This window comes from Hyperolius riggenbachi, chromosome 7 (genome assembly GCF_040937935.1).
Source record: "Hyperolius riggenbachi isolate aHypRig1 chromosome 7, aHypRig1.pri, whole genome shotgun sequence".
In the NCBI taxonomy this organism is placed as follows: Eukaryota; Metazoa; Chordata; class Amphibia; order Anura; family Hyperoliidae; genus Hyperolius; species Hyperolius riggenbachi.
In genome coordinates, this window is record NC_090652.1 from 159,168,486 (window position 1) to 159,195,711 (window position 27,226).

General features: G+C 46.0%; 2 protein-coding genes across 9 annotated transcripts in view; one reads left to right on the forward strand and one right to left on the reverse strand.

Moving 5' to 3' along the window:
• Positions 1 to 7,316, reverse strand: part of DCUN1D3 (defective in cullin neddylation 1 domain containing 3) — a 176,514-nt gene extending 169,198 nt beyond the window's left edge. For 4 of the 8 annotated variants that reach the window (XR_011022756.1, XR_011022755.1, XM_068244814.1 and 1 more), the window contains exon 1: positions 6,808 to 6,971. Coding sequence is in view for 2 of the 8 variants with exons in the window: in XM_068244814.1 (XP_068100915.1) it covers positions 6,808 to 6,836 (29 nt within the window). In the remaining 6 variants the exon portion in view is untranslated. Of the gene's footprint in view, positions 1 to 6,708; positions 6,725 to 6,794; positions 6,972 to 7,300 lie in introns of those variants that run through there. The other 4 variants (XM_068244815.1, XM_068244812.1, XM_068244813.1 and 1 more) reach the window with 3 other exon arrangements.
• The window catches only part of LYRM1 (LYR motif containing 1), a 45,684-nt gene continuing 25,408 nt past the window's right edge, over positions 6,951 to 27,226 (forward strand). The window contains exons 1-2 of the mRNA XM_068247339.1: positions 6,951 to 7,096; positions 15,901 to 16,118. Coding sequence (XP_068103440.1) covers positions 15,960 to 16,118 — 159 coding nt within the window. The 5' untranslated portion in view covers positions 6,951 to 7,096; positions 15,901 to 15,959. The remainder of the gene's footprint in view (positions 7,097 to 15,900; positions 16,119 to 27,226) is intronic.

Sequence of the window (27,226 nt, forward strand, 5' to 3'; positions counted from 1 at the left end):
CGATTCGGTTCACAGTGGATGTCTGTCTGAAAGAAACAGGAACATACAGAATGTACAGTGCAGGGAAAGTCCTGTCCTGCTAGTCATTTCACCACCAGTCTGCTTCCCTAGTAAAATGATTAAAATGATTTGGTTCAAAGATCCGGATCTTTTCAATGATCCGATTCGAATCATCCGAATCCTTGAAAAGATCCGGACTTCCCATCACTATACTGGAGCGGCTGTTCTATCAGTATGGATAAAACGAAAACCGCGAACCAAGAGCCGCATAGCGCGGCTCAATCTGACGTCCAACTTCAACACCACCATGCGTTGCGTTAGGGGTACGTTATGCGATCTTAACGTCCCCTAAAGCACAACGTCTTGGTGTGAAAGAGGCTTAAATCACACCACGTTACAGTGTGATAAACAAACAGTGTCCTTTATAATGCAACGTCTCATTGTGACTCGAGGCCTGTCGTGCAAAATCTGCTACTATTAAAATGGTGTCTTTGCAAGCCAATTTGTTGCTATGAGTAACAAGAACTTAAAAAAAAAAATCATGCATCTTCGTCATCCTTGGGGCATCATTCAGCCATGCTGTGAGTAGGATTTGAATAGGATTTATCAATTTTGGTTAATGGCTAATGAATGCAAAAGACATGACAATTTGCAAGACATATTTACTACAATACTGCAGCATGACTCATGAATTATACCCTCATCTGCACAAACACCACACTGATTCACCGCCTCAAGACATTTCTTGCACAAGCATCTATTAAAAGAATCCTGAAGTAAAGGCAATATGGAAGGCGCCATTGGTAACCCCCTTCTGGAATATGGCTATTGTACGTGTACTTATAATACATATGCGTACTACAAACCTTTATTTGTGGAAACGCATTAACTCTTTTGGGACTAGACCGTTCTGACCAGTTAAACACCAGAGCCGCCCTTTCCCTTTAGTAAACAGTGATTACTGCAATTGGCTACCAGTAATCCTAATCTTCCAGAGGTTTCCTCCATCACCCTCCTCCAGGCAGTTACAGTGCTAAGATTCCCACAAACACATCAACAAGGGCTTGTCGGTGGAGCTCGCCTACACTAGGCGGCCACAGACAGTTCACACCTGTGCACTAGCAGGGAGCCTAACCCCTCCCTAGGCAAGTGCGTCAATTGTAAAATGGAACTATAAGCAAGAGGGATATAGAGGCTGCCATATTTATTTCCTTTTAAATAATGCATATTACCTGGCATTCCTGCTGATCCTCTGCTTTTAATCATAGACTCTGAACAAGCACGCTGATCAGATGTTTCTGACAAACTCAGAATGACCTCCCTACTCTAAAAGATGCACAATAGCATAATAACCTTTTAAGTGTACCAAAGACGGAGAAAACAAGTTTTATACATACCTGGGGCTTCCTCCAGCCTCATGTGCACGGATCGTTCCCACACCGCCGTCCTCCGCTGCCTGCAGCTCCGGTACGGGGTCCCGTAACTTCCTCCAGTCGCGGCCTGTCTGCGCAAGAGAAGTTTGCACTCTAAGTATCTCTCCGGCGGACACTAAAGATACGTAATGAGCGCACTTACTCTTGCGCAGACTGGCCGTGTCTGGAGGAAATTACGGGACCCGGTAGGTCGGCGGCGTGGGAGTGATCCGTGCGCATGAGGCTGGAGGAAGCCCCAGGTATGTATAAAACTTTTTTTTTACTGTCTCTGGTTTCCTTTAAACAGAAAACATTTCTTTGTTACAGCTGATACAAATCCTAAAATAAATCTGCACTATTTCTACTTCCTGACTCATGGAAGCAGACATATTGTTAACATACTGTGATGTGTGCTTTCAAATGAGCTTATCTGCCATCTCTACCATGGAAGTCATGTGACATCAAATTACAACTTGTGATTAGGCACAAATGAGGGGTAATTAGACAGGCTAAACTCTCTAAATACATACAAGGTGCATTTCTCTCTGTTTTCCTTCTGTCCTGTGCAACAGTTCAGGTCCACATGAAGTCTGACTGGATTAGCTGCATACTTGTTTCCGGTGTGATTCAGACATTACCAGTGTTCTCCCCAGGCTCTTTTAGCCGGATGCTCCACCCGGCTAGATTTGGTGACCACCCGGCTGTCATCGGCTCACCTCCTCACCACCTCCTATGCTGTAAGCAGAGTTGCCCTGCATTTTCATCTCGCCCCACCTGGCTGATTTTTCATGCCACCCGGCTGCTTTTTCATGCCACCCCGCTGGAAAAAAATTCTGGGGAGAATACTGCATTACTGCTGCCAAAGAGATAAGCAGGACCGCCAGGCAACTTGTATTGCTTAAAGTGGACCTGAACTCTTGCTCGGGACAGAAGGAAAACATAGAGAAATGCACCCTGTATGTATTTAGACTGTTTAGCCTGTTTAATTTCCCCTCATTTGTGTTCGACCAAAATCTATAATTTGATCTCTCCCCTTGTGTCACATGACTGCCATGGCAGATAAGCTCATTTGAAAGTACAGGCTGTAAACAATATGTCTGCTTCCATGAATCAGGAATTAGAAACTGTGCAGATTTATTTTAGGTTTTGTATCAGCTGTTACAAAGAAATGTTTTTTGTTTAAAGGTTATTATGCTGTTAAGTACATTTTAGAGCAGAGAGGACTTATAAGTTCTGGCCGGCTTTAAAAGGAAATAAATATGGAATCCTCACTTTAGGTTCCCTTTAAGCTAAGGATCTCCCAGGTTTACTTAAAAGTGGACCTGAACTCTAGCACTGAGAAAAACTGAGAAATGCACCCTGTATGTATTTAGTGAATTTAGCCTGTCTAAGGACTTGTTCACACAGCAGGCGTTTTCGGCTTTTTTTGCCCGGGTGCGGTTTTTAAAAATGACCCCCCCCCCCCCCCTCCGACCGTGTGGACAATGAATGTCTATGAGAAGGTTCATATCAGTGCAGGTCGTGCACTGTGCAGCTGGCAAAGTGGTGCGTGTACCATTTTTGAGGTGATTCGGCTTCAATGGAAAGTTATAGGAGAAATGCAAAACGCTCACAAAATCGCTTTGTGTAGCGATTGGGTTCACATTTTTAAGAATAAATACACTGTATTTATTATTTTCCGGGTCAAAGAGTTCACTTCCTGACGCAAGTCAGGAAGTGAGTTACAAAACCACTCAGAAAAAAACCGCTTAGAAAATCGCAACGCACAAAAAAAGTATCGTCCACCCAAGCGCCGGGAATCGGAAAACAAAAAAAGATGTCTCAAAAAAAGCCAAACGCGGACGGACACGCGAGCCGAACGCAATGTGAACAAGGCCTAAAGGTGGCCATACACTTATAGATTTGCAGCAGATTCAACCATCAGATCGATTTCTGTCAGATTCCTGTCAAGTCGAATCTGACAGGAATCTATCTGATGTGTGCCACACACTAGGAACAGATTTCCAATAGATTTCAGAATGAAATCTATTGGAAATCGATCTAAATGCAAAAAATCAATAAAACTTAATGCCGGATACACACGGTGCATTTCCGCACTCGATTTTTAGATCCAATGCAACTCTATGGGCCATCGATCTGCTGCCAGCAGCAGATGGACCTAGATTTTCCATCCTGTCAGATAGATCAAATAGATAGAAATTGGCCACAAACCAATCTACTGATTTGATAGAATCGATTACTGATCAATTCCATAGAATCGATCGATTGATGGCTGAAATCGACCAGTGTATGGGCCCATTAATTTCCCCTCATTTTTGTCTAATCACTAGTTGTAATTTGATCCCTCCCCTGTGTCACATGACTGCCTAATGGCAGATAAGCCCTGTGTCACATGACTGCCTAATGGCAGATAAGCCCATTTGAAAGCACAGGCTGTAAACAATATGTCTGCTTCCATGAAACAGGAAGTAGAATCTGTGCAGATTTAGTTTAGGATTTGTATCAGCTATAACAAAGAAATGTTCATTATTTAAAGGTTATTATGCTGTTGTGTATCTTTTAGAGCACATTCTGAGTTCAGATCCGCTTTAAGAGATTTCAGACTTCTGTTGTCTGAACTCATCGCTCATTTTTGTTGCTGGAAACTGCTTGATATTCTTCCACCCAAGCACCTTCTTCTGCAGCGGTGCTTACTGCAGCCACTTTAGATCTTTCAGCCTACAGGCAGCTTTGGAGGGTCCAGAAATGCTCAGTGGTCAAACTAGCCGATTTATCAAAAGGGCAAGAAAAACTGAGCGAACATGAAACAATTGGAAAATTGTCAGGAAAATCAATAAAACTTAATGCCGGATACACACGGTGCATTTCCGCACTCGATTTCCCGCTCGATTCCCGGCCGCTCGATTATTTACGAGCATTTCTGATCACGTTTCGATGATTGTTAGGTCGATTCTCATGTAAAGTATGCCGAATCGACCTAACAATCCATCGAAAAGCAAATCGGACCCCGCACTCTACTTCACTCCCCACATCCAAAACCTCACAAAGTCCTGCAATTTCCACCTTTGTAACATCTGTAAGATTCGCCCTTTCCTGACATCTGCCACCACCAAACTCCTCATCCATGCCCTCATAATTTCCCACCTTGACTACTGCAATGCCCTTCTGTCTGGTCTCCCTATGACCCGAACAGCCCCACTGCAGTCCATCATGAATGCGGCAACCAGAATTATCCACTGCTCCCATCGCTCCACCACGGCAGACCCCCTCCTTGAATCCCTCCACTGGCTTCCTATCCAGTCCAGAATCAGATTCAAGATACTGTGTCTGACCTACAAATCCGTCCACAAAACCTGTCCAACCTACATTTCCGTTCTTACTCAGAGGTACACACCAAGATACTTTTACTACCAATCTCAAGTATCTTGTAGTTTAAGTTGTTTTGTAGCACTAAAATTAATAGTAAACTAGCTGCAATGTGTGCTGATCATTAAAGAGACTCCGTAACAAAAATTGCATCCTGTTTTTTATCATCCTACAACTTCCAAAAGCTATTCTAATGTGTTCTGACTTACTGCAGCACGTTCTACTATCACCATCTCTGTAATAAATCAACTTATCTCTCTCTTGTCAGACTTGTCAGCCTGTGTCTGGAAGGCTGCCAAGTTCTTCAGTGTTGTGGTTCTGTGATGCATCTCCCCCCTCCAGGCCCCTCTCTGCACACTGCCTGTGTATTATTTAGATTAGGGCAGCTTCTCTCTGCTCTATTATCTTTTACAAGCTGGATAAATCCTCCTCTGAGCTGGCTGGGCTTTCACATACTGAGGAATTACATACAGGCAGAGCTGTCTGCACTCTGCAGGAAGAAACAGCCTGACACTTCAGTGGAAGATAGCTGCAGGGGGAAAGAAACACACAAATGATCTCTTGAGATTCAAAAGGAAGGCTGTATACAGCCTACTTGTGTATGAATGTATTTTCTATGTGTGGACATACTGTACATCAACCTACTTCCTGTTTTGGTGGCCATTTTGTTTGTTTATAAACAAACTTTTAAAAACTGTTTTTAACCACTTTTAATGCGGCGGGGAGCGGTGAAATTGTGACAGACCGTGGCATCGGTCGTCAGCGACTTTTGTTGGGTTTTCAGCAGCTTTTGTTGGGCATGTAAACGGACCTTAAAACACATTACCTTCCTCATTGCTTCTAGTTTTCATCTCCCTTTCCCTCAAATGTCTACACTTATCTCTGAGACAATGTTATCAACATTTCAGTAAACCTATAGAGTAGTAGTTGTACACATGCTATATGAGTCTCAGACCACTCGGAGCCGCCTCTGCCTAGAATATAGCAAGTGTATTGGCCCTTGATCCCCCTCAATGCCACGGCCAAGACGATTTGCCAGGCACTGTTCTCCTACTCACCTGGCCCACTCTGTTGGCCCTTCTTCCCTTCCATAACAACAGAATGCATTGATAGCCTACAGGCTAGTAACAATCTTTACATGCTGTACCCCAGACTGTCACCCGATTCAATGAGGATTTATACTACAAAACACATCTGCAATATTTGTCATCCAAAAGGTTTACTGCTCAACTCCTGACTGGAAAAACTGTTTTGTTATAAAATGAGAGTAGGTGGACCATGAGCAAGAAACATACCATGCTGTGGGAACTTCAAAGGAAGATTCCCACAAGAACAATAGCTGTTGGTCCTACACAATGTATCACTAATGATCTCCTGAAAATCAGGGGACACCTGTATATGCTAGATAGGGGAAACCTGTATATGCTAGATTTGAGACAAAGAGAAGTGATCATTTCAGCTCAGAAAAAGCTAAACTGTCCAGATACCTTTAGTACCACCGATTTCAATAAAGTGCCACTATTCTTAAAACAACTTAAAATTCATAACATAAGTATAGTTTGGTATTGATAAGGGCGTAATTTTAAAAATTTTAACCACCCCTAAAACTAAGTACACTCAGACATCAAATGATCGCCACTGATCTGGACAATCCTCACTGGAGAGGACCTAGCTTTATATTTTGTAGATACTGGCCACCTATCATCCAATGTATAGCCACCAAAATGGTCACACTGGCAACACCTGGAATAGCATCTCGTGCATAAAAAAAAAAAATCAGACATGAGCTTTTATACACAACCCTGCCAACAGCTAAAACCACATACACTGGTCAGGCAATGGGCTGTATGTATACTGTGTGTGTATATAATATACATTCATATATATTATGTATGTATGGGATGATCAGCAAGGAGGGCTGCACACTCACAGGCAGGCAGTGTCCCTAATATATCACACAGAGCTGTGTGTAGGAGGATGGCCGGGGGGAGCTGGAGGGCAAGGATCGGCTCGTACCCCATTAGCTCACCATATCTGCCGTGACTGAGCCCCCCGCATCACTTCCTGCTCTCCCGCATCGTGTCAGAGGTGCAGGGGGCCGGGGATCCCAATCAGCTGTCTCCCTGCGACGTCCGCAACTCTCCCTCCTCTTCTCCGCCCGTTGTGACGTCACCCATGCGACCAAGGGCGCTCCTAGTGACGTCACTGGCTAGGGGAGGAGGAAGGAGAACGAAAGTGATGTCACCTACATCACAGCACCGCCTCTGGGCGCCAGGTGGTCGTCACATAGAGGGCTGTTCTTGTAAACTGCTGGTGAGGTGAGGGCTGAGCGGAGGTTTGCTGTCTGCGTGTCCTGTGTCTGAATTGTGTCTGTATACATTGCTGTCCTATGGGAAACCTGTTTCTCTGAAATCGTGCATAGGTAGCATGTTGTTGTAATGAGTGTCTACTTTTCAGCCTACCTAGTGTCTGACCTTACCCTTTTCAGCCTTCCCTTCTGCCTACCTAGTGCCTGACCTTACCCTTCCAGCCTTCCCTTCTGCCCATTGGCGTAGCTATGAATCTCGGGGCCCCGGTGCGAGTTTTACATTGGGGCCGCCGCCCCCCCCCCCCCCCCCCAAGAACTCTATACGTAGCAATTGATACGGCGCAACAAAACCTGCCAAGGTCATCTACAGTGTCAGAGGTGCCAGAAGGGGATGGGGAACAGCTTGTTAATGATTACTACCATTCAAAGCATCTATAGAAGTGATCATTACCAACACAGGACCAATAAACAGCTTATACTAAGGGCCCCTCTGGCCCAAGGGCCCCGATGCGGTCGCTACCTATGCAACCCCTATTGTTACGCCCCTGCTTCTGCCTTCCTAGTGCCTGACCTTACCCTTCCACATAGCTCCCAACTGTCCCTCTTTTCTACTCATTTGTCCCTCTTTCCTACTCATTTGTCCCTCTTTCCTACTCATTTGTCCATTTGTCCCTCTTCCAGGACTTTGTACCTCTTCCTATGTACTTTATTCCCATACTTTAAATTGATATATTACTAATTTTTAAATTGTAATGTGAAGGAAAATCAACTGGGATAGAAAGGACCACTGTGGTTTGAATTATAAAACAACATATTTTTCTTATGAAATCTTTGTGATATGTGGGACTAGGGGCGTAATTAGGGGTGTGGCTTAAGTGTCCCTCTTTCTCATCTAAAAAGTTGGCCTCCTCTCCTGCCTACCTAGTGCCTGGCCTCCTCCTCTCCTGCCTACCTAGTGCCTGGCCTCCTCCTCTCCTGCCTACCTAGTGCCTGGCCTCCTCCTCTCCTGCCTACCTAGTGCCTGGCCTCCTCCTCTCCTGCCTACCTAGTGCCTGGCCTCCTCCTCTCCTGCCTACTTAGTGCCTGACCGCCTCTCCTGCCTACTTAGTGCCTGACCGCCTCTCCTGCCTACCTAGTGCCTGACCTCCTCCTCTCCTGCCTACCTAGTGCCTGACCTCCTCTCCTGCCTACCTAGTGCCTGGCCTCCTCCTCTCCTGCCTACCTAGTGCCTGACCTCCTCCTCTCCTGCCTACTTAGTGCCTGACCTCCTCTCCTGCCTACTTAGTGCCTGACCGCCTCTCCTGCCTACCTAGTGCCTGGCCTCCTCCTCTCCTGCCTACCTAGTGCCTGGCCTCCTCCTCTCCTGCCTACCTAGTGCCTGGCCTCCTCCTCTCCTGCCTACCTAGTGCCTGGCCTCCTCCTCTCCTGCCTACCTAGTGCCTGGCCTCCTCCTCTCCTGCCTACCTAGTGCCTGGCCTCCTCCTCTCCTGCCTACCTAGTGCCTGGCCTCCTCCTCTCCTGCCTACCTAGTGCCTGACCTCCTCCTCTCCTGCCTACTTAGTGCCTGACCTCCTCCTCTCCTGCCTACTTAGTGCCTGACCGCCTCTCCTGCCTACCTAGTGCCTGACCTCCTCCTCTCCTGCCTACCTAGTGCCTGACCTCCTCCTCTCCTGCCTACCTAGTGCCTGACCTCCTCCTCTCCTGCCTACCTAGTGCCTGACCTCCTCCTCTCCTGCCTACCTAGTGCCTGACCTCCTCCTCTCCTGCCTACCTAGTGCCTGACCTCCTCCTCTCCTGCCTACCTAGTGCCTGACCTCCTCCTCTCCTGCCTACCTAGTGCCTGACCTCCTCCTCTCCTGCCTACCTAGTGCCTGACCTCCTCCTCTCCTGCCTACCTAGTGCCTGACCTCCTCCTCTCCTGCCTACCTAGTGCCTGACCTCCTCCTCTCCTGCCTACCTAGTGCCTGACCTCCTCCTCTCCTGCCTACCTAGTGCCTGACCTCCTCCTCTCCTGCCTACCTAGTGCCTGACCTCCTCCTCTCCTGCCTACCTAGTGCCTGACCTCCTCCTCTCCTGCCTACCTAGTGCCTGACCTCCTCCTCTCCTGCCTACCTAGTGCCTGACCTCCTCCTCTCCTGCCTACCTAGTGCCTGACCTCCTCCTCTCCTGCCTACCTAGTGCCTGACCTCCTCCTCTCCTGCCTACCTAGTGCCTGACCTCCTCCTCTCCTGCCTACCTAGTGCCTGACCTCCTCCTCTCCTGCCTACCTAGTGCCTGACCTCCTCCTCTCCTGCCTACCTAGTGCCTGACCTCCTCCTCTCCTGCTTACCTAGTGCCTGACCTCCTCCTCTCCTGCTTACCTAGTGCCTGACCTCCTCCTCTCCTGCTTACCTAGTGCCTGACCTCCTCCTCTCCTGCTTACCTAGTGCCTGACCTCCTCCTCTCCTGCTTACCTAGTGCCTGACCTCCTCCTCTCCTGCTTACCTAGTGCCTGACCTCCTCCTCTCCTGCTTACCTAGTGCCTGACCTCCTCCTCTCCTGCTTACCTAGTGCCTGACCTCCTCCTCTCCTGCCTACCTAGTGCCTGACCTCCTCCTCTCCTGCCTACCTAGTGCCTGACCTCCTCCTCTCCTGCCTACCTAGTGCCTGACCTCCTCCTCTCCTGCCTACCTAGTGCCTGACCTCCTCCTCTCCTGCCTACCTAGTGCCTGACCTCCTCCTCTCCTGCCTACCTAGTGCCTGACCTCCTCCTCTCCTGCCTACCTAGTGCCTGACCTCCTCCTCTCCTGCCTACCTAGTGCCTGACCTCCTCCTCTCCTGCCTACCTAGTGCCTGACCTCCTCCTCTCCTGCCTACCTAGTGCCTGACCTCCTCCTCTCCTGCCTACCTAGTGCCTGACCTCCTCCTCTCCTGCCTACCTAGTGCTTGACCTTACCCTTCCAGCCTTCCCTTCTGCCTATCTAGAGCCTGACCACCTCCTCTCCTTCCTACCTAGTGCCTAACCTGCTTCTCCTCTCCTGCCTACCTAGTGCCTGACCTTAACTCTGCCCTCCTGCCTACCTAGTGACTGGCCCTGACCACCTCCTCTCCTGCCTACCTAGTGCCTGGCCCTGACCGCCTCCTGTCCTGCCTACCTAGTGCCTGGCCCTGACCACCTCCTCTCTTGCCTACCTAGTGCCTGACCACCTCCCCTCCTGCCTACTTTGTGCCTGACCCTCTCCTCTCATGCTTACCTTGTGCCCTACCTCTTCCTCTCCTGCCTACCTTGTGCGTGACATAACTCTGATGACCTCTACCCTTGCGTACCTAGTGCCTGACCTTAACGTTCCAAATCCACTCCTGCCTACCTAGTGCATGACCACCTCCTCTCCTGCCTACCTAGTGCATGACCACCTCCTCTCCTGCCTACCTAGTGTCTGACCTCCCACCCACCTGCCTACCTTGTGCCTGACCTCCTCCTCTCCTGCCTACCTTGTGCCTGACCTCCTCCTCTCCTGCCTACCTTGTGCCTGACCATAACTCTGCTGACCTCTACTCTTGCGTACCTAGTGCCTGACCTTAACTTTCCACATCCACTGCTGCCTACCTAGTGCCTGACCATCCCCTCTCCTGCCTACCTAGTGCCTGACCTTAATTTTGCCAACCTCCCCTCCTGCCTAACTAGCGAATGACACGTCCTCTCCTGCCTACCTATTGCCTAGCCTTAACTCCGTCGACCTCCCCTCCTGCCTACCTAGTGTCTGACCTCCCACCCTCCTGTCTGCCTAGTGCCTGACAACCCACCCTATTGCCTGACTGCCTACCTAGTTCCTGACTACCCACCCTTGTGCCTGACCACCTACCCTTCTGCCTACCTAGTGTCTGACCTTTTCTCTACCGACTTGCCCTTCTGCCTACCTAGTGCCCGACTACTGCAATTTGATAAGGGGCTAGGCCCGAAACAGCGACTGTTATTGTACTGCCACTTTGTATGCAATAAAAGAACTTAAATACTATTCTACTTAAGTGGTGCCGGTCTCCTTGGAGAAAGTTGGTGTTGGTGCGTCCCAAGGGACACTGGGACGAAGACTGTGGCACACTGACTGTTGTTCAGCTTTGTGGTGCTCCTCCTATGCTACTTGACTACCTAGTGCCCGACCACTTCCTCCCCTGCCTACCTAGTGCCCGACCACTTCCTCCCCTGCCTACCTAGTGCTTGACCACTTCCTCCCCTGCCTACCTAGTGCTTGACCACTTCCTCCCCTGCCTACCTAGTGCCTGACCTCTTCCTCCCCTGCCTCCCTAGTGCCTGACATCTTTCTCTCCTGCCTATTTAGTGCCTGACCTGACCTCTCCTCCTGCCTACCTAGTGTCTGACCTTAAAGTGGACCTGAATTCTTGCTCAGGACAGAAGGAAAACAGAGAGATGCACCCTGTATATATTTAGAGCGGTTAGCCTGTCTAATTCCTCCTCATCTGTGACCGAGCGCCACCTTAATTTGATCTCTCAACTGTGTAATCTCAGGAATCTCCTCTGCCACAGTGGAGCAGCTAATTTGTAAACACAGGATGTTAACAATATATCTGCTTCTATGAAAGCAGTACATAGTCGTATTGCAGGATTTGTTTCAGCTTTGACAAAGAAATGTTTTTCTTTAAAGGTTATTATGCTGTTGCTGTGTGTATCTTTTAAAGCAGAGAGGAATTTATGAGTTCAGGTCCACTTGAACCCTTCCAGCCTTCCCTCCTGTCCTTGTCTTAATGCCTGACCTTAACCCCACCAACCTCCTCTTCTGCCTATCTAATGCCTGACCATAACTCTATTGACTTCCCTTCCTACCTAGTGCCTGACCAGGCTGCGTTCACAGTGGGACGTTGCGTTGTAATGCAACGTGAAAGTCACAACGCAGCGTTACAACGCAACGTGAAAGTCACAACGCAGCGTTACAACCCAACTAAAAAAAAAAAAAGGTGGTAACTCAGATTAACGATGTGTTACCGTAGTAAACAGTAGGTACAGTAAAGCATACAGGCAATGAAAAGTATGCTTTCCTATACCTGGTAACGTGTGTTTAGAGGTAATGCACTGCAAGCAGCGAGTTACCATAATGCTACACGTTACAATGCAATTCTAACATCGCACTGTGAACGTCCCATAGGATTAGCATTGCAGTGCGGTAAGCTGCATTATAAAATTTTATAACGCAGCTCCGCAACGTCCCACTGTGAATGCAGCCTCCCTCTACCGACCTCCCCTTCTGCCCACCTTGTGCCTTTTTTTTAATCCCAAGACCTTCCCTCCTGCCTCCCTATTGTATTACTTCCCCTCCTGCCTGCCTACTGCCTGACTTTAACCCTACCAACTTCCCCAAGCTCTCCTCAGGCCCCTACCTGATCTGAAAGCGAAAATCCACTTGTGTTGAGAAAATGTAATGCATGGTAAATAGTATATCAACTTGATTGTTTTGTATTTGTGTGCATGTGAAACCAGTCATTCCACAGTGATTATCACATAAACTGGTAGCCGTGTTCTCCCCAGGCTTTTTAGCCAGGTGCTCCACCCGGCTAGTTTTAGTGAGCACCCGGCTGTTATCGGCTCACCTCTTCCTATGCTGTAAGCAGAGTTGAAGAGATAAGCACCGACCCTGCTTTCTCTTATCGCGCCACACCCGGCTACTTTTTCATGCCACCCGGCTGGAAGAAAATTCTGGGGAGAACACTGGGTAGGTAAACTGTCAAGTTTCCTCCCACTCATTGGATTAGTCCAGGTGTTAAAAATGAGTAACAAAGTCTCTTGCTCTGTGCAGATAATTACTTTGCAATGAGACAAGAGTTTCTGGACAGCCTTATGGCAACTGTACCTGAAATGTTGAATTAGAGTACTGTGGCAATGGTGAGCAATTCGAACAGTTGTATTTTTTTAGTAGCACTTTTCTCCCTAATGGCTCAAAGTGCTGTGACCCTGTGTTCTGCAGTCTCAGGAAAAGAGGTGGGTTGTTTAGCCTTTTCCTAAGTGTACCTGAGCCGAACTCGCGTACAAAATGAGATGCTTAGCTAAAAGATAGAAGCCTTTGGGAACCTATTGAGGCTTCCCTCGGCGTTCTGCAGTCACCCCTTGCCGAGCAGGCCCTCCCGGAAGATTGCCGACAAAGGATAGTAGCCAATCTCATTGGGGCCATGCTCCTCTTCTGGCATCAGTGCAGCTGTGCATGCACAGAAAGCCAGAGCTGCTTGTGATACTGTGTATGCGTGCCCAGCAACTGCATGTCACTACTCATCACGGAAGAGGAGCGCGGCCCCGATTTGAGAGAGCAGACTCCATGGCAGCAGCAATCGGATCCTGAGGCTTCTCTCTGTTTAGCTAAGCATCTCTTTATGAGCCTGAGCTCCTGAGTGGGGGCTGCATGGAAAAAGTTCTGTGCCCCAAATGTGTTTAGTGGATCCTGGGAATAACCAAACTCCTCTAATTTGCAGAGTGAAGAGTGCATGAAGGGGCATACAGTTCCAATAGGTCTGCTATGTACTTGGGTCCCATGTGGTTTAGAGCCTTGAATGTTAGTAGGCAGATCTTAAAATGGATTTTCTATTTTACTGGCAACCAGTGAAGTTAGCAGTACTGGGAAGATGGGTGAGCCACGGGGGACATTGGCTAGGAGTCTGGCTGCTGCATGCTGTACTAGTTGTAAGGGGTCAGATCTTTATCCGGTGATCTTATGAATAGGGCATTGTACAGGCGGGGGATACAAATTTGAATAGAATTGATAAAAATACATGCCATGAGAGATCTCCATGCAGACTAATTGTGCATAAATACAATGCTGTATACCAAAGATGAAAAAAGATATCATTAAAGTGAACCTTAAGTGGAAAAAAAAAAAAAAGAGTTCTACTCACCTGGGGCTTTCCTCAGCCCCCTGCAGCTGATCGGTGCCCTCGACGTGTCTCTCCGATCCTCCTGGTCCCGGCGGCGACCACTTCCGGTTTCGCCGTCAGGACCCGACAGGCTGGGAACGCAAGTGATTCTTCGCGTTCCCAGCAACAATAGCTCCCTCTATGTTGCTATAGCAGCTCTCTATGCCTGGTACACACTTTCAATTATGAAGGGCCAATCACTGACCATATTTACCACTGTCATGTAGTATGAGGGTCAACAGATATTAAATACTATGAGCAGATTGTGTAGGTAAACTCTAACACTTTATGGAGGTGGTAACATTGGTTACTGATTGGCCAATCATAATTGTGTACCAGGTTTTAAGTCTCTCCCATGTTTTCTAGTGCCACATTCAGACCCATGGGCAAAGTGTATTAAGTTGCATAATTCTGTATGTTTCCTGATTACATAAAGTTCTGTAGCAGGCATAAGCTTTACTATTTATTTGTTTAATAATTGTTGCATGCAGTAATCCCGATTGTATAAATCATTAGAATGTACTGACACATTAGCAGTACCTTTTTTGATACTGTATCTTTATTTGGGGGCCGGTTTTCACTGAGAGCTGTGGACGTTTCCGATTTGGCCATGGCTCCCGTTCTGCTGTGCAGCATGAATCTCTAAGCCATGCCGTGCACGGCTATATGATTCGGCTGCGTGCTGCAGAACATTGCAGCATGCCGTCCAGGTTTACAATGAAGTGCGATCTGGAGAGCAAACCCATGTTAGGGATAATCAGCGTTTCCCCACCCCTGTTATCTGCAAGGAAACGCTGTTGATTCTTTTCAAATTTGGCATTTATGGAAACAGGCCCTAAGTATTTTCTGCAATGATTGTATAGCGTGACTGACACTCGGGAGCCCACATGGACATTACATTAGGTATGTCACGTCTCTACTTTGGCAGCATGCGGTGGACAATATAGGCCATTCTTTTTGATGGCATTTCATCTGAACTGCTTACTACGGTGCACATCCTAATTTGCTTGTGTTTTTAGTCTACTTGGTGCTACAAGATTTTGGATAGATCTTCCTTTGTGGAAGGCTTGGTGACATATGGGGGTAAGAGTGGCACAGGAGGCTGCGGCGCTAAAGGTTCCCATGGAATTAACAATTATGAGCAGATTCGGCAAAGAGAAAAATGTATCTCTAGTCGAATCGGATTAGAGATAAATTTGTCTTTTTGTCGATATACTACACTAGTATTACTACATATACTACAGGCCGATTCCCATCCGATTTCAGTATGAAATCTTCAGGGAATTGACTGAGTCCACACCGCCGCTGCCCCCAGTGTATACATTTGCACGGTGTGTGCATTTATATGTTACCTGTCCTGGAGCAGCCTCCTCGCAGTATCCGTAACCTCGGGGTGGCTCTCCATACACGCTACTGGCGCATAGTGTCAGACGTAAGCAGTTCAAATCACTAGCACTAAAAAAGCTCTTGCAGTGTGAAGCAGCCTCAATGGACAATCTGGGGGCCATTGTCTAATGTTTGGCTGCCTTTGGTATTCCATTTTTTACTAGGCATAGATCACACTTAATGTGCAGAGAACCAGTCGCTGACTAGCAGGTGATGTTTGGAAACCAGCGCTGGGAAATGTGGAGGCTAGAAGAAGCTGTCAGCCTGTACAGAACTTTTGAGTGATTTGGAATGGAAATCAATCCAAATTACGATCAGGCGACCATGTTGGGACATTGATCTCCAGCAGATTCGATCACAGGGATGGAATGTGCCAGGTAAAATGGATTAGTGTATGGGCACCTTATTCAGATTTCTGGTTTCAGAAGTGGCCATCAGAGCAACCAGGAGGAGATGAGATGTCTTGAAAGATGCACTGTAGGGAATCTGGCCAGTATAGCTGCTTCACTGTACAGGCTTTGTTCTTTATCTTTTCAGCCTAGTCAACGATTGAGCAAGTTGATGTTGCTATCTATGGCTGTACATGGACTGCTAAGATGACAACAGCATCACGCCAGCAAGTGTTGGATCTGTATCGCAAGATTTTCCGCCTCGCTAGAAAATGGGAGTCTGTTTCTGGACTGGAGGAAGACACCATCAAAGAAAAAAAGTATATAGTGGGAGAAGCCAGACAGTTGTTTCACAAAAATAAAAATGTATGTACCATTATATAGTATTGAAAGTTATTGACAATTGATTTTGCGAACCCCTCCTCTATTTAATCATGTCAGTTCCTGTTTATTGTAAATGGCCTCTATTACCTGTCTTCAGTATCAGTTTTACTTTTGTGTTGAAAATCTGCATCCCTGTCATTAAAATATAGGGTTTTTGTCTTTGATTCTTGTAGGGGCAAAGAATACCTAGGTTAGAAGTATATCGTTTTTTGTTTTTTTTTTTCCTTTTGGTGATTCTTGTAAGGGCCAAGAATACCTAGGTGAGAAGTAGGGAGAGACCAGGAGCCCAATGGTGCAGTATCGTTAGGTATAGGGAGGAAAAAAATCATATAAAAATATATTCACAAAGGTGGGTTGCACTTCCTGCAACCAACGTATAGGCCTGCAGGGAATTAACCGTCCTCTGTGCTCCAGGTCCTGCTGGATACTGGATTAGTGTATGGGCACCTTATTCAGATTTCTGGTTTCGCTCTCCTGTAGTACGATATACTTTCCAGAAAAATTGCAAAGCTATTACCTCCCAAAGGAGGTCTGACTGATAATGGGTAGTATGGAGGCGCCCAATATGTGTTCTATTTTGGTATTTTTAAATGCAAATAAATTATATAATAAAAAGAGAGGTAATTGCTTACCTCTCCAGAAGATATAGACACCAGTTCAACTGGAAAAAAAAGTTTGTATTCAAAAAGCAATCTGACAACATGATTAGAGGCACCTATACTCTATCCCCTATGCTTTCAAGGCGTTTTGTATTGACCTGAGGAAGCAGTCTATGCCCCGTGAAACGCGTTGTCAGACTGCTTTTGGGATAAAAACTTTTTTCCAGTTGAACTGGTGTCTATATGTTCTGGAGAGGTAAGCAATTACCTCTCTTTTTATTATATAATTTTTTATTTGTATTTAAAAATATTAAAATAATACATACTTTGTGCGCCTCTATCTTATCCACTACTAGGTTAGAAGTAGGTAGAGATCGGGAGCCAAATGGTGCCGAATCATTAGGTATAGGGAGGGTAAAATTATTATATAAATATATACCGTACTCAAAGGTGCACTCCCTGCAACCACTGTACAGGCCTGCAGAAAATTAACTGTCCCTGCTCGGTACTCCAGGTCCTGCTGGATACTAGATGGTCGCTCTCCTGTAGTATGATAGACTTTCCAGAAAAACTGCAAAGCTATTACCTCCAAAGGAGGTAGGATGGAGGCGCCCAATGTGTATTCTATTTTAGTATTTTAAAATATATAAAAAGAGAGCTGATTGCTTACCTCTCCAGAAGATATGGACAACTGAAAAAAAGTTTTTACTCAAAAAGCAATCTGACAATGCGTTTCACAGGTCATGGCCCGTCTAATTTATTAGAAGCGCCTACACTCTATCCCCATGCTATCAAGGCATTTTGTATTGACCTGAGTAAGCGGGCCGTGACCCGTGAAACATGTTCTCACATTGCTTTTTAAATACAAACTTTTTCCCAGTTAAACTGGTGTCTATATCTTCTGGAGAGGATATAGATGTCAGATGCCAGATCAATAAATAATAAAACAGCAACTATACATGACCTAACAGAGCTCTCTGATTTGACCTTTTTCACTGAGACCTGGCTTGGGAAACATGCAGGCCCAACTCTTGAAGCTGCTGTACCAGTTAATTATTCAGTCTTCCACTGTGATAGGCAAGACCTCAAGGGAGGGAGGGAGGGGGGGGGGGGGGTTGCCATATGCTTCAGATCCTCTTTGAATATAAGGTCCCTGGCCATAGACCCCACTGAATCCTTAAATGCCTGGCGACCCAACTCTCAGCTGAGAAAAACATCAACATATTGCTCATATACTGCCCCACGGGTAATGGCTCAGCCTTTCTTAAGGAAGTCTCTGAACTCTTATTCTGCCTCACAGTTGAACACCCTAGATGGAGCATCCTGGGAAATTTTAATGCATGTGAGGATGATCACGACTCACACCTCGGAAGCGAACTACTTCTCACAATGAGTGAACTGGGTTTCTCTCAGGCTGTCAACTTCCCCACCCACAAGAAAGGGCACACCCTAAATCTTATTTCATTCTGGACTTTTAAAGAGTAACTGTCAGGCTGCAAAAGCTAATTTAAACCTCCTATTCTCCTGTGTTAAACAGTTTAGAAGGAAGCCAAAAAGGCAATACTGAAGTTAAAAATCTCTCTTACTTTTGATGTGTGCTGAACAGCAAGACTGTTATTCCCAAGCTCTTAAAAGTAAGAGAGGCCACATAACATACTGCAAAGCATTCTGGGGCTGCTTCTCCCCACCTTGGGTCCTCCTCTCGGCTGCTAGTGAGAAGTTACAGGCTCATGTTACAGCAGCTTGTAATGCAGTCCAGCTCACAGCACTGAAAAATCACAGGGCAGAGTATACTGCATGAGTCCGCAATTGTTTCTAGCCACATGGCTAATTAATATTCACTGCACAGTAGTGTTGTCCATTAGGATCTTTTTTGTGAGTCAAATCATCAGGAAGCAGGGAGGACATGACGACACAATTGGCTTCATAGGAGACAGACAAACATGGAACCTGCCATGAGCTGTCAGGAGCATCATTCTCTGCAAATACTATATAAAAATTCTGTGAAATCCAAACATGGATAGTGAAATGCATATGTAATGTAAGTACAGCCAATATTTAGCTACTGATATGTTTTTTTTCTCTGAGACCTTATACCTAACAGCTCCTCTTTAATATCACACACGGAAATAAACACAGTGGTATGGTCAGACCACCACACCATCCACTTCTCTCTGACAGCACCAGCGATAAAACACAGAGGGAAAGAACTCATAAAATACCGCTCTTTGAAAGATGTCTCACCCCAGCACATTCAAAATATCCTCAACTTTGACAGACTAACCAATCATTGCGCAGACCCAGACTCCATGGTCCTGATGTACAACCATGCGGTATCATTTGCTTATGATGCCCTTGCTCCAGTTCGCATTAAATGGTGTACACCACTTCTCCACGCACAGTGGTTTGATAGCTCACTAAAGGACCTAAAGAAAGAAGTGCGCAGACTAGAAAGAAAATGGCGAAAATCTCAGAATTCAAAAGACAAGCACATCCTTGTCTCTCACCTGGGAAGCTACCAAAATGCGATCTACCTATTACAGGAGATCGCAAAGGCCGCAGACAGGCCAGCCCAATTATTCTGCACAGTTGACAGCCTCTGCAATCCATCCTGTCAAAATCCTACTATAAATCCCTCAAAGGAGCTATGTGAGAAATTTGCTTGCTACTTTTCTGACAAAGTGTCCTCTATTCGGTCTCTCATTCAGTCCACAGCACCTAAGACTTATTCAACCCTGTAAACAATTGCAAGGACAACCGAACACCCTGGACTGACTTCAAAAGCATTAGTGAGGAAGAAGAGATCTCAGACATCCTCTGCCATCTCCGCCAGACAACCTGCGACCTGGACCCTGGACCAACTAAGCATGTGCTGAAATGCCCTGACCTGTTTGGTCCAGCATTTCACAAAATAGTAAATTGCTCTCTGCAAGCGAGGAGGTCTCCTACCTCTCTAAAAGAAGGAATCCTCAAGCCCCTTCTTAAAAAACCTTCCATGGATTCAGATGCAATGAGCAGCTAGAGACCTGTCTCCAACCTCCCCTTCCTAGGTTAAGTTATTGAAAAGGCTGTCTGTCTGCAACTTGAAGCCAGGCTCTCAACAAACAACATCCTGGACCCTCTACAATCTGGCTTTAATAGACACCACAGCGGTGAAACAGCCCTCATCCAAGTCTGCAACAATTTGCTCATGGCAAGGGACAGAGGGGAACGCTCCATCCTAATCCTGTTGGATCTTGCAGTGGCTTTTGATACAGTTGACCCTGAAATCCTGCTCAACAGACTACAGGAGTACTGTGGCATCAATGGATCAGTCCTCCAGTGGTTCAGATCATTATTGACAGAACACAGAGTATCCCTAGGTCCTATCATGTCCAACCCTGCCACAAGGATCAATCCTATCCCCTCTGTTGTTTGCAATCTACATGTTACCAGTCGGTACAATCATCCAACGACATGGCCTGATGTACCACTACTATGCCGATGACACGCATCTGGCATCAAAGCTGGTGGAACAGACCCTACTCCAAAAATAAATTCTTGCTTAGCTGAGCTCCAGGCATGGATGGATGATACAATGGCTTGCAAAAGTATTCGGCCCCCTGGAAGTTTTCCACATTTTGTCACATTACTGCCACAAACATAAATCAATTTTATTGGAATTCCACGTGAAAGACCAATACAAAGTGGTGTACAAGTGAAATGTGGAACGAAAATCATACAGGATTCCAAACGTTTTTTACAAATCAATAACTGCAAAGTGGGGTGTGCATAATTATTCAGCCCCCTTTGGTCTGAGTGCAGTCTGTTGCCCATAGACATTGCCTGATGAGTGCTAATGATTAAATAGAGTGCACCTGTGTGTAATCTAATGTCAGTACAAATACACCTGCTCTGTGACGGCCTCAGAGGTTGTCTAAGAGAATCTTGGGAGCAACAACACCATGAAGTCCAAAGAACACACCAGACAGGTCAGGGATAAAGTTATTGAGAAATTTAAAGCAGGCTTAGGCTACAAAAAGATTTCCAAAGCCCTGAACATCCCACGGAGCACTGTTCAAGCGATCATTCAGAAATGGAAGGAGTATGGCACACCTGTAAACCTACCAAGACAAGGCCGTCCACCTAAACTCGCAGGCCGAACAAAGAGAGTGCTGATCAGAAATGCAGTCAAGAAGCCCATGGTGACTCTGGACGAGCTGCAGAGATCTACAGCTCAGGTGGGGGAATCTGTTCATAGGACAACTATTAGTCGTGCACTGCACAAAGTTGGTCTTTATGGAAGAGTGGCCAGAAGAAAGACATTGCTAACAGAAAAGCATAAGAAGTCCTGTTTGCAGTTTGCCACAAGCCATGTGGGGGACACAGCAAACATGTGGAAGAAGGTGCTCTGGTCAGATGAGACCAAATTGGAACTTTTTGGCCAAAATGCAAAATGCTATGTGTGGTGGAAAACTAACACTGCACATTACTCTCAACACACCATCCCCACTGTCAAATATGGTGGTGGCAGCATCATGCTCTGGGGGTGCTTCTCTTCAGCAGGGACAGGGGAAGCTGGTCAGAGTTGAAGGGAAAATAGATGGAGCCAAAAACAGGGCAATCTTGGAAGAAAACCTCTTGGAGTCTGCAAAAGACTTGAGACCGGGCCGGAGGTTCACCTTCCAGGAGGACAACAACCCTAAACATAAAGCCATCCCATCACGGCTGGACTACTGCAATGCCCTTTATGCAGGCCTCCCCAAAAAGGACCTGCTCTGCCTGCAATTGGTGCAGAATGCTGCTGCCAGATTGCTAACTAACCAGCCTCACCACTGTCACATTACACTGATCCTGCGCTCACTGCACTGGCTACCAGTAGAATGGAGAATGCTCTTCAAGATTGGACTGCTGACATTCAAATCACTACACAATCTGGGCCCTGGATACATGAAGGACTTGCTGAAGCTGCACCACACCTCTCACAACCTCAGATCAGCAGGTTCTATAAACTTGGTCACTCCCAGAGTGCACCTCAAAACCTTTGGAGACAGAGCTTTCTGTCATGCTGCCCCTACTCTTTGGAACTCCCTACCATACGCTGTAAAGACAGCCCCATTCCTTGAGTTATTTAAATCAAGACTGAAAAGCCACCTGTTTAGCCTGGCATTTCCGGACTTATAGAATTCTCCAATCAACCAATGATTGGTTTGAGCCATGCTTACGCGCTTTGAGTCCTATGGGAGAAAATCGCTTTACAAATGTTACTTGTTGTAAGTGATTACCTCTCTTTTTTTATTATTTTTTTATTTACCGTATATTTTAAAATATTAAAATAGAACACGCATTGGGTGCCTCCATCCTAACCATTACCTGCCATAAAAAAAAGTATGTATATCTCTAGAGAGACAGTAGAGGTGACATCTTGGTGGTTTTACGGTCTCTTACAGCTCCCTCTCCCCACTCGGGTATCTTCTGGGCCTCCTTCCATGGCCTCACTCCTCTTACACCAAGTGTCAGAGGGTTCAGTAGTGACTACACGTTATGACGTCACACAGGGCATTCCCCAAGGCTGGCAGGCTGTGGGCACTGATGTCAGGGAGATGTCAATTATTTTACCTCATCTATTAAAAATAGAAGTGTACTTCTTGCCTTAGTGCTGTTGGGAAATGTATCAATGCTCTTGAACACTGTGTTGTAGTGACACCTACAGGCCATAAAAAAATACTACATATTGTCAGTGTAAAGATTGGCTAGCTCACACACAGCAGAGGTCTACAAACACCTGAAGGCTGGATACACACATAAAAGGTGTACTTTTCTGTTCCAGTCCTGTCAGTTTGCATCAGTTTTCTATGGCTGGGTTCACACGTAAATCTGTACTGCTTCATTCACACAAAGTGAACCGTTCCATTCCTGTCAGTGAAAGAAAACATGATGCAAAAAGGAGAGGACAAGACTGAAACTGTACAGATTTATGTGTGAACATGGACTAAAGGCTAACTGCACCTAGGGTACACATTTAACCATTTGCAAATATAATTTGTAATCCTTAAATGTTTCAAGTTAGTTAAAGGGACTCCGAGCAGTGCAGAAACTATGGAAAGATGCATATTAAAGCTCTCTTTCTCCTCTTTCCAATGATATATATAAACTGCCGCCCTACGCCTATTAGTTTTCGCGATTGAAATTGCCGCGGCCGCGATTTCAATCGCGAAAATAGAGAAAACTAAAAGGCGTAGGGCGACGATTTAGGTGTCGCCAGAAAGAGGAGAAAGAGAGCTTTAAAATGATATCCATCTTTCCATAGTTACTTGTATTACACAGGACGACACTTTTCCCCAGTGTCAGCAGCTCCATTCAGCAGAATGGAGCTGCTGACTTTAGGAAAAAGTCGCCCTGTGTAATACAATGTAACTATGGAAAGATGGATATCATTTTAAAGCTCTCTTTCTGGCGACACCTAAATCGTCACCCTACACCTTTTTAGTTTTCTCTATTTTCGCGATTGAAATTGCGGCCGCGGCAATTTCAATCGCGAAAACTAAAAGGCGTAGGGCAGCGGTTTATGTATCATTGGAAAGAGGAGAAAGAGAGCTTTAACCCTCTGGGGGATAATCCCGAGCTGAGCTTGGGGTAAGCCGCCACAGAGGATTTCTCAGGCCCTGGTGGGCAGATTTGCATAATTTTTTTTCCGTTGCACGCAGCTAGCACTTTACTAGCTGCGTGTATATACCGCTCCGCGCTGACTCGCCGCTACCCGCCGTGCTGCGCCGCTCCCCCCCCCCAAGACCCCGTGCGCAGCCTGGCCAATCAGTGCCAGGCAGCGCTGAGGGGTGGATCGGGACTCCCTCTGACGTCACGACGTCGATGACGTCATCCCGATCGTCGCCATGGCGACGGGGGAAGCCAAACAGGAAATCCCGTTCTGAACGGGATTTCCTGTTTGCTTTGATTGCCGGAGGCGATCGGAGGGGCCCTGGGCTCGCTACATGATTTAAAAAATAAAAATTAAAACAAAATAGTGCTGCGCCACCTCCTGGGCGATATAATTGTATCCCCCAGGAGGTTAAAATGATATGCATCTTTCCATAGTTTCTGCACAGCTCGGAGTCCCTTCAAGTCTAAAACTACATTCAGTACAAACACTGGATTATACTTGGCTGGGGCTGGTGATAAATACTGCCTCTGGTGATTGATCTAGCATGTGCACAAGAGCGCCATGATGTCTCCTAAATGTCTGGCCTGCTGTATCTTTAGTGACTCCTAAGCACATTGTTCCCCTACTCACCCCGCCAACTGGAAGTTGCTCTGTCATGTGCTATCCCTTCTCCTTGCTCCATGACATCTCCTCTGGCAGAGGAAAAGTAAATAGTCCAGGAACAGTTGAGATAATAAAAGTCAGATAACAGCCCTCTCCACGACTAACTTAAGGTGCGTACACACGTCAGATAAAAGTCTTTGGAAAATGAAAGATCACAGACCAATTTTACCCCCTTTCATGTAGTATGAGAGCCATACTCTACACAGTCTATTCTATGGAGCCGAACTCCCCATCAGATAAAAATCTTTGCAAGATGCTGCACACAAAGATGCTGTACACATTCAACAGATCAGTATCTGCAAAAGATCTGTTCCTGCAAAAGATCCATTCCTGCAAAATGCATTCATAGTCTATGATATCTGCAGATCCCATACACACCTTGTTTAATGGACATTCATCTGCAGATCAGCCAATTATCTGCCGATCTGAAGATCCAACCTGGTGGATCTGATCTACAGATAATTGTTCATTAAACAAGGTGTGTATGAGGTCTGCAGATATCATAGACTATGAATGCGTTTTGCAGGAATGGATCTTTTGCAGGAACAGATCTTTTGCAGATACTGATCTGTTGCATGTGTACAGCGGTCTTTGTGTGCAGCATCTTGCAAAGCTTTTTATCTGATGGGGAGTTCAGTTCTATAGAATAGACTGTGTAGAGTATGGTTCTCATACTACATGAAAGGGGGTAAAATTGGTCTGTGATCTTTCATTTTCCAAAGACTTTTATCTGACGTGTGTACCCACCTTTGTCGGAGAGCTTAATGGCTTGTTTGCATAGAGATAACAACTGGAGTTTCTCAACTCTTCCTGTACTGGAAACAATTACACTGATGTATCTGATCTTAATGTTTTATTTCTTAGCTGTGCTACACATACAAATCATAATATCATCATATTTTTTTTTCCCTTCAGTGTCTCTTTAACACCAAGAAACACCCATCTACCGCTTTGGTTGTTCTGTGGTGCTAGAAGCATCATTATGGTTCAGGGTCATTGGAATCTGTAATTCATGATGGATCGTAATCTATATTTTTATGGTTTATATTGTCTTGCACTGTGGAATAATTAATGTAAGAAGAACACTAGCCATATGGTTCTTTTGAATCTAATAAACTGTGTGCATACATCTTCCTCCGCTTCATCTGATTGGGTAGTCAAACTGGTCCCCTCCAAGTGGCTGGACCCTACAAAAGGGTAAGCCAGACCTTGTTCAGCAGCTATACACTTATTTACTGGCTGCTGTGGGTTATTATGAGTCTTCTTACAGAAAATACAATTCTAGTTGGCCACAGCACTTTGCATACATCGAGCGATTAGAATTATTTTTCATTATTGTCAATCAAGCCCATGTGACTTCATCTTGTCGCATGAAGCATATCCTACTTTCTGCAACCTACAGTCCTGGCCAAAAGTTTTGAGACTGTCAAAAATATTAGTTTTCACAAAGTTTGCTGCTAAACTACTTTTAGATCTTTGTTTCAGTTGTTTGTGATGTACTGACATATAATTATAAGCACTTCATACGTTCACTTCATACGGCTTTTATTGACAATTACATGAGATTTATGCAAAGAGTCTGTATTTGCAGTGTTGGCCCTTCTTTTTCAGGACCTCTGCAATTCGACTGGGCATGTTCTCAATCAACTTCTAGGCCAAATCCTGACAGCAACCCATTCTTTCATAATCACTTCTTTGAGTTTCTCAGAATTCATTGGTTTTTGTTTGTCCACCCGCCTCTTGAGGAATGACCACAAGTTCTCAATGGGATTAAGATCTGGGTAGTGTCCAGGCCATGGACCCAAAACTTCAATGTTTTGGTCCCAGAGCCACTTAGTTATCACTTTTGTCTTATGACACGGTGCTCCATCGTGCTGGAACATGCATTGTTGTTTACCAAACTGTTGTTGGATTGTTGGAAAAAGTTGCTGTTGGAGGGTGTTTTGGTACCATTCTGTATTCATCTGTATAGACGGGAACAGGGAGGGGAAAAGACAAAAAGGGTGAGAGCACACTCAATTTTAATATGGCATAATAAAAAAGCCTCTCCGTGGCGTGTTCTCACCTCTAAGAGTGGCTGACTTTAGAGGTGAGAACACTCCACGGAGAGTCTTTTTTTATTATGCCATATTGAAATTGAGTGCACTCTCCCCCTTTTTGTCTTTTCCCCTCCCCATTCCTGTCAATACAGATGTTTATACAACCTCAGTGAGAGGCCACTACAGAGCAGCACCACACATCCATCCTTGAACCACTTTTTTTTTTACCGGATTTACAATACCAAATCCAGATCGCTCCTCCTATAATATTAGGAGTAAATATATATACCCCTTTGGTATATAATATCATTTTCCCCAAAATACATTCTTTATTCATGGCTGTGTTTTTTGGCAGAATTGTGAGTGAGCCCACTCCCTTGGATGAGAAGCAACCCCACACATGAATGGTCTCAGGATGCTTTACTGTTGGCATGACACAGGACTGATGGTAGCACTCACCTTTTCTTCTCTTGATAAGCCTTTTTCCAGATGCCCCAAACAATCGGAAAGGGGCTTCATCGGAGAATATGACTTTGTCCCAGTCCTCGGCAGTCCATTCTCCATACTTTCTGCAGAAGATCAATCTGTCCCTGATGTTTTTTGGGAAGGAAGTGGCTTCTTTGCTGCCCTTCTTGACACCAGGTAATCTTCCAAAAGTCTTCGTCTCACTGTGCGTGCAGAGCAGATTCGCTCATACCACGTACGAGAGGAATCGGCGTAGGAGACTTGGGCGCGGGATACAGCCTGTATGGCTTATCCAAATGGAGAAACTCACTCCCAAACAGTTCTCTGCTGCTTTATAAAGCCTGCAGGCTGCTTATAAGCCAATGAGAAGTGCACACATATGTTACACCTAGCTTGCAGTGATTAATCAAACAGAAGCTGAGCAAGTCAGGCGGTCGTTGGAGAGGGCTTCAGTTGCATGTAGACAATGGCTATATGACCAGCAGGGGGCACCAGCGTGCAGGATATTCCCTCTCATCTGCCCCCCTCCTAACTAAACTGCATGGGATACTACAATAAAATTAAAAACAATGGTGCATGAGCCAGCCTTGGGCCCCGGGAACTCTCACTGCCCGGGGCCCCAGAACCAGCATCTAACACCATATGTGAGCACAGCCAAACCCTTGGAGCTGCCACCCCCAAGGC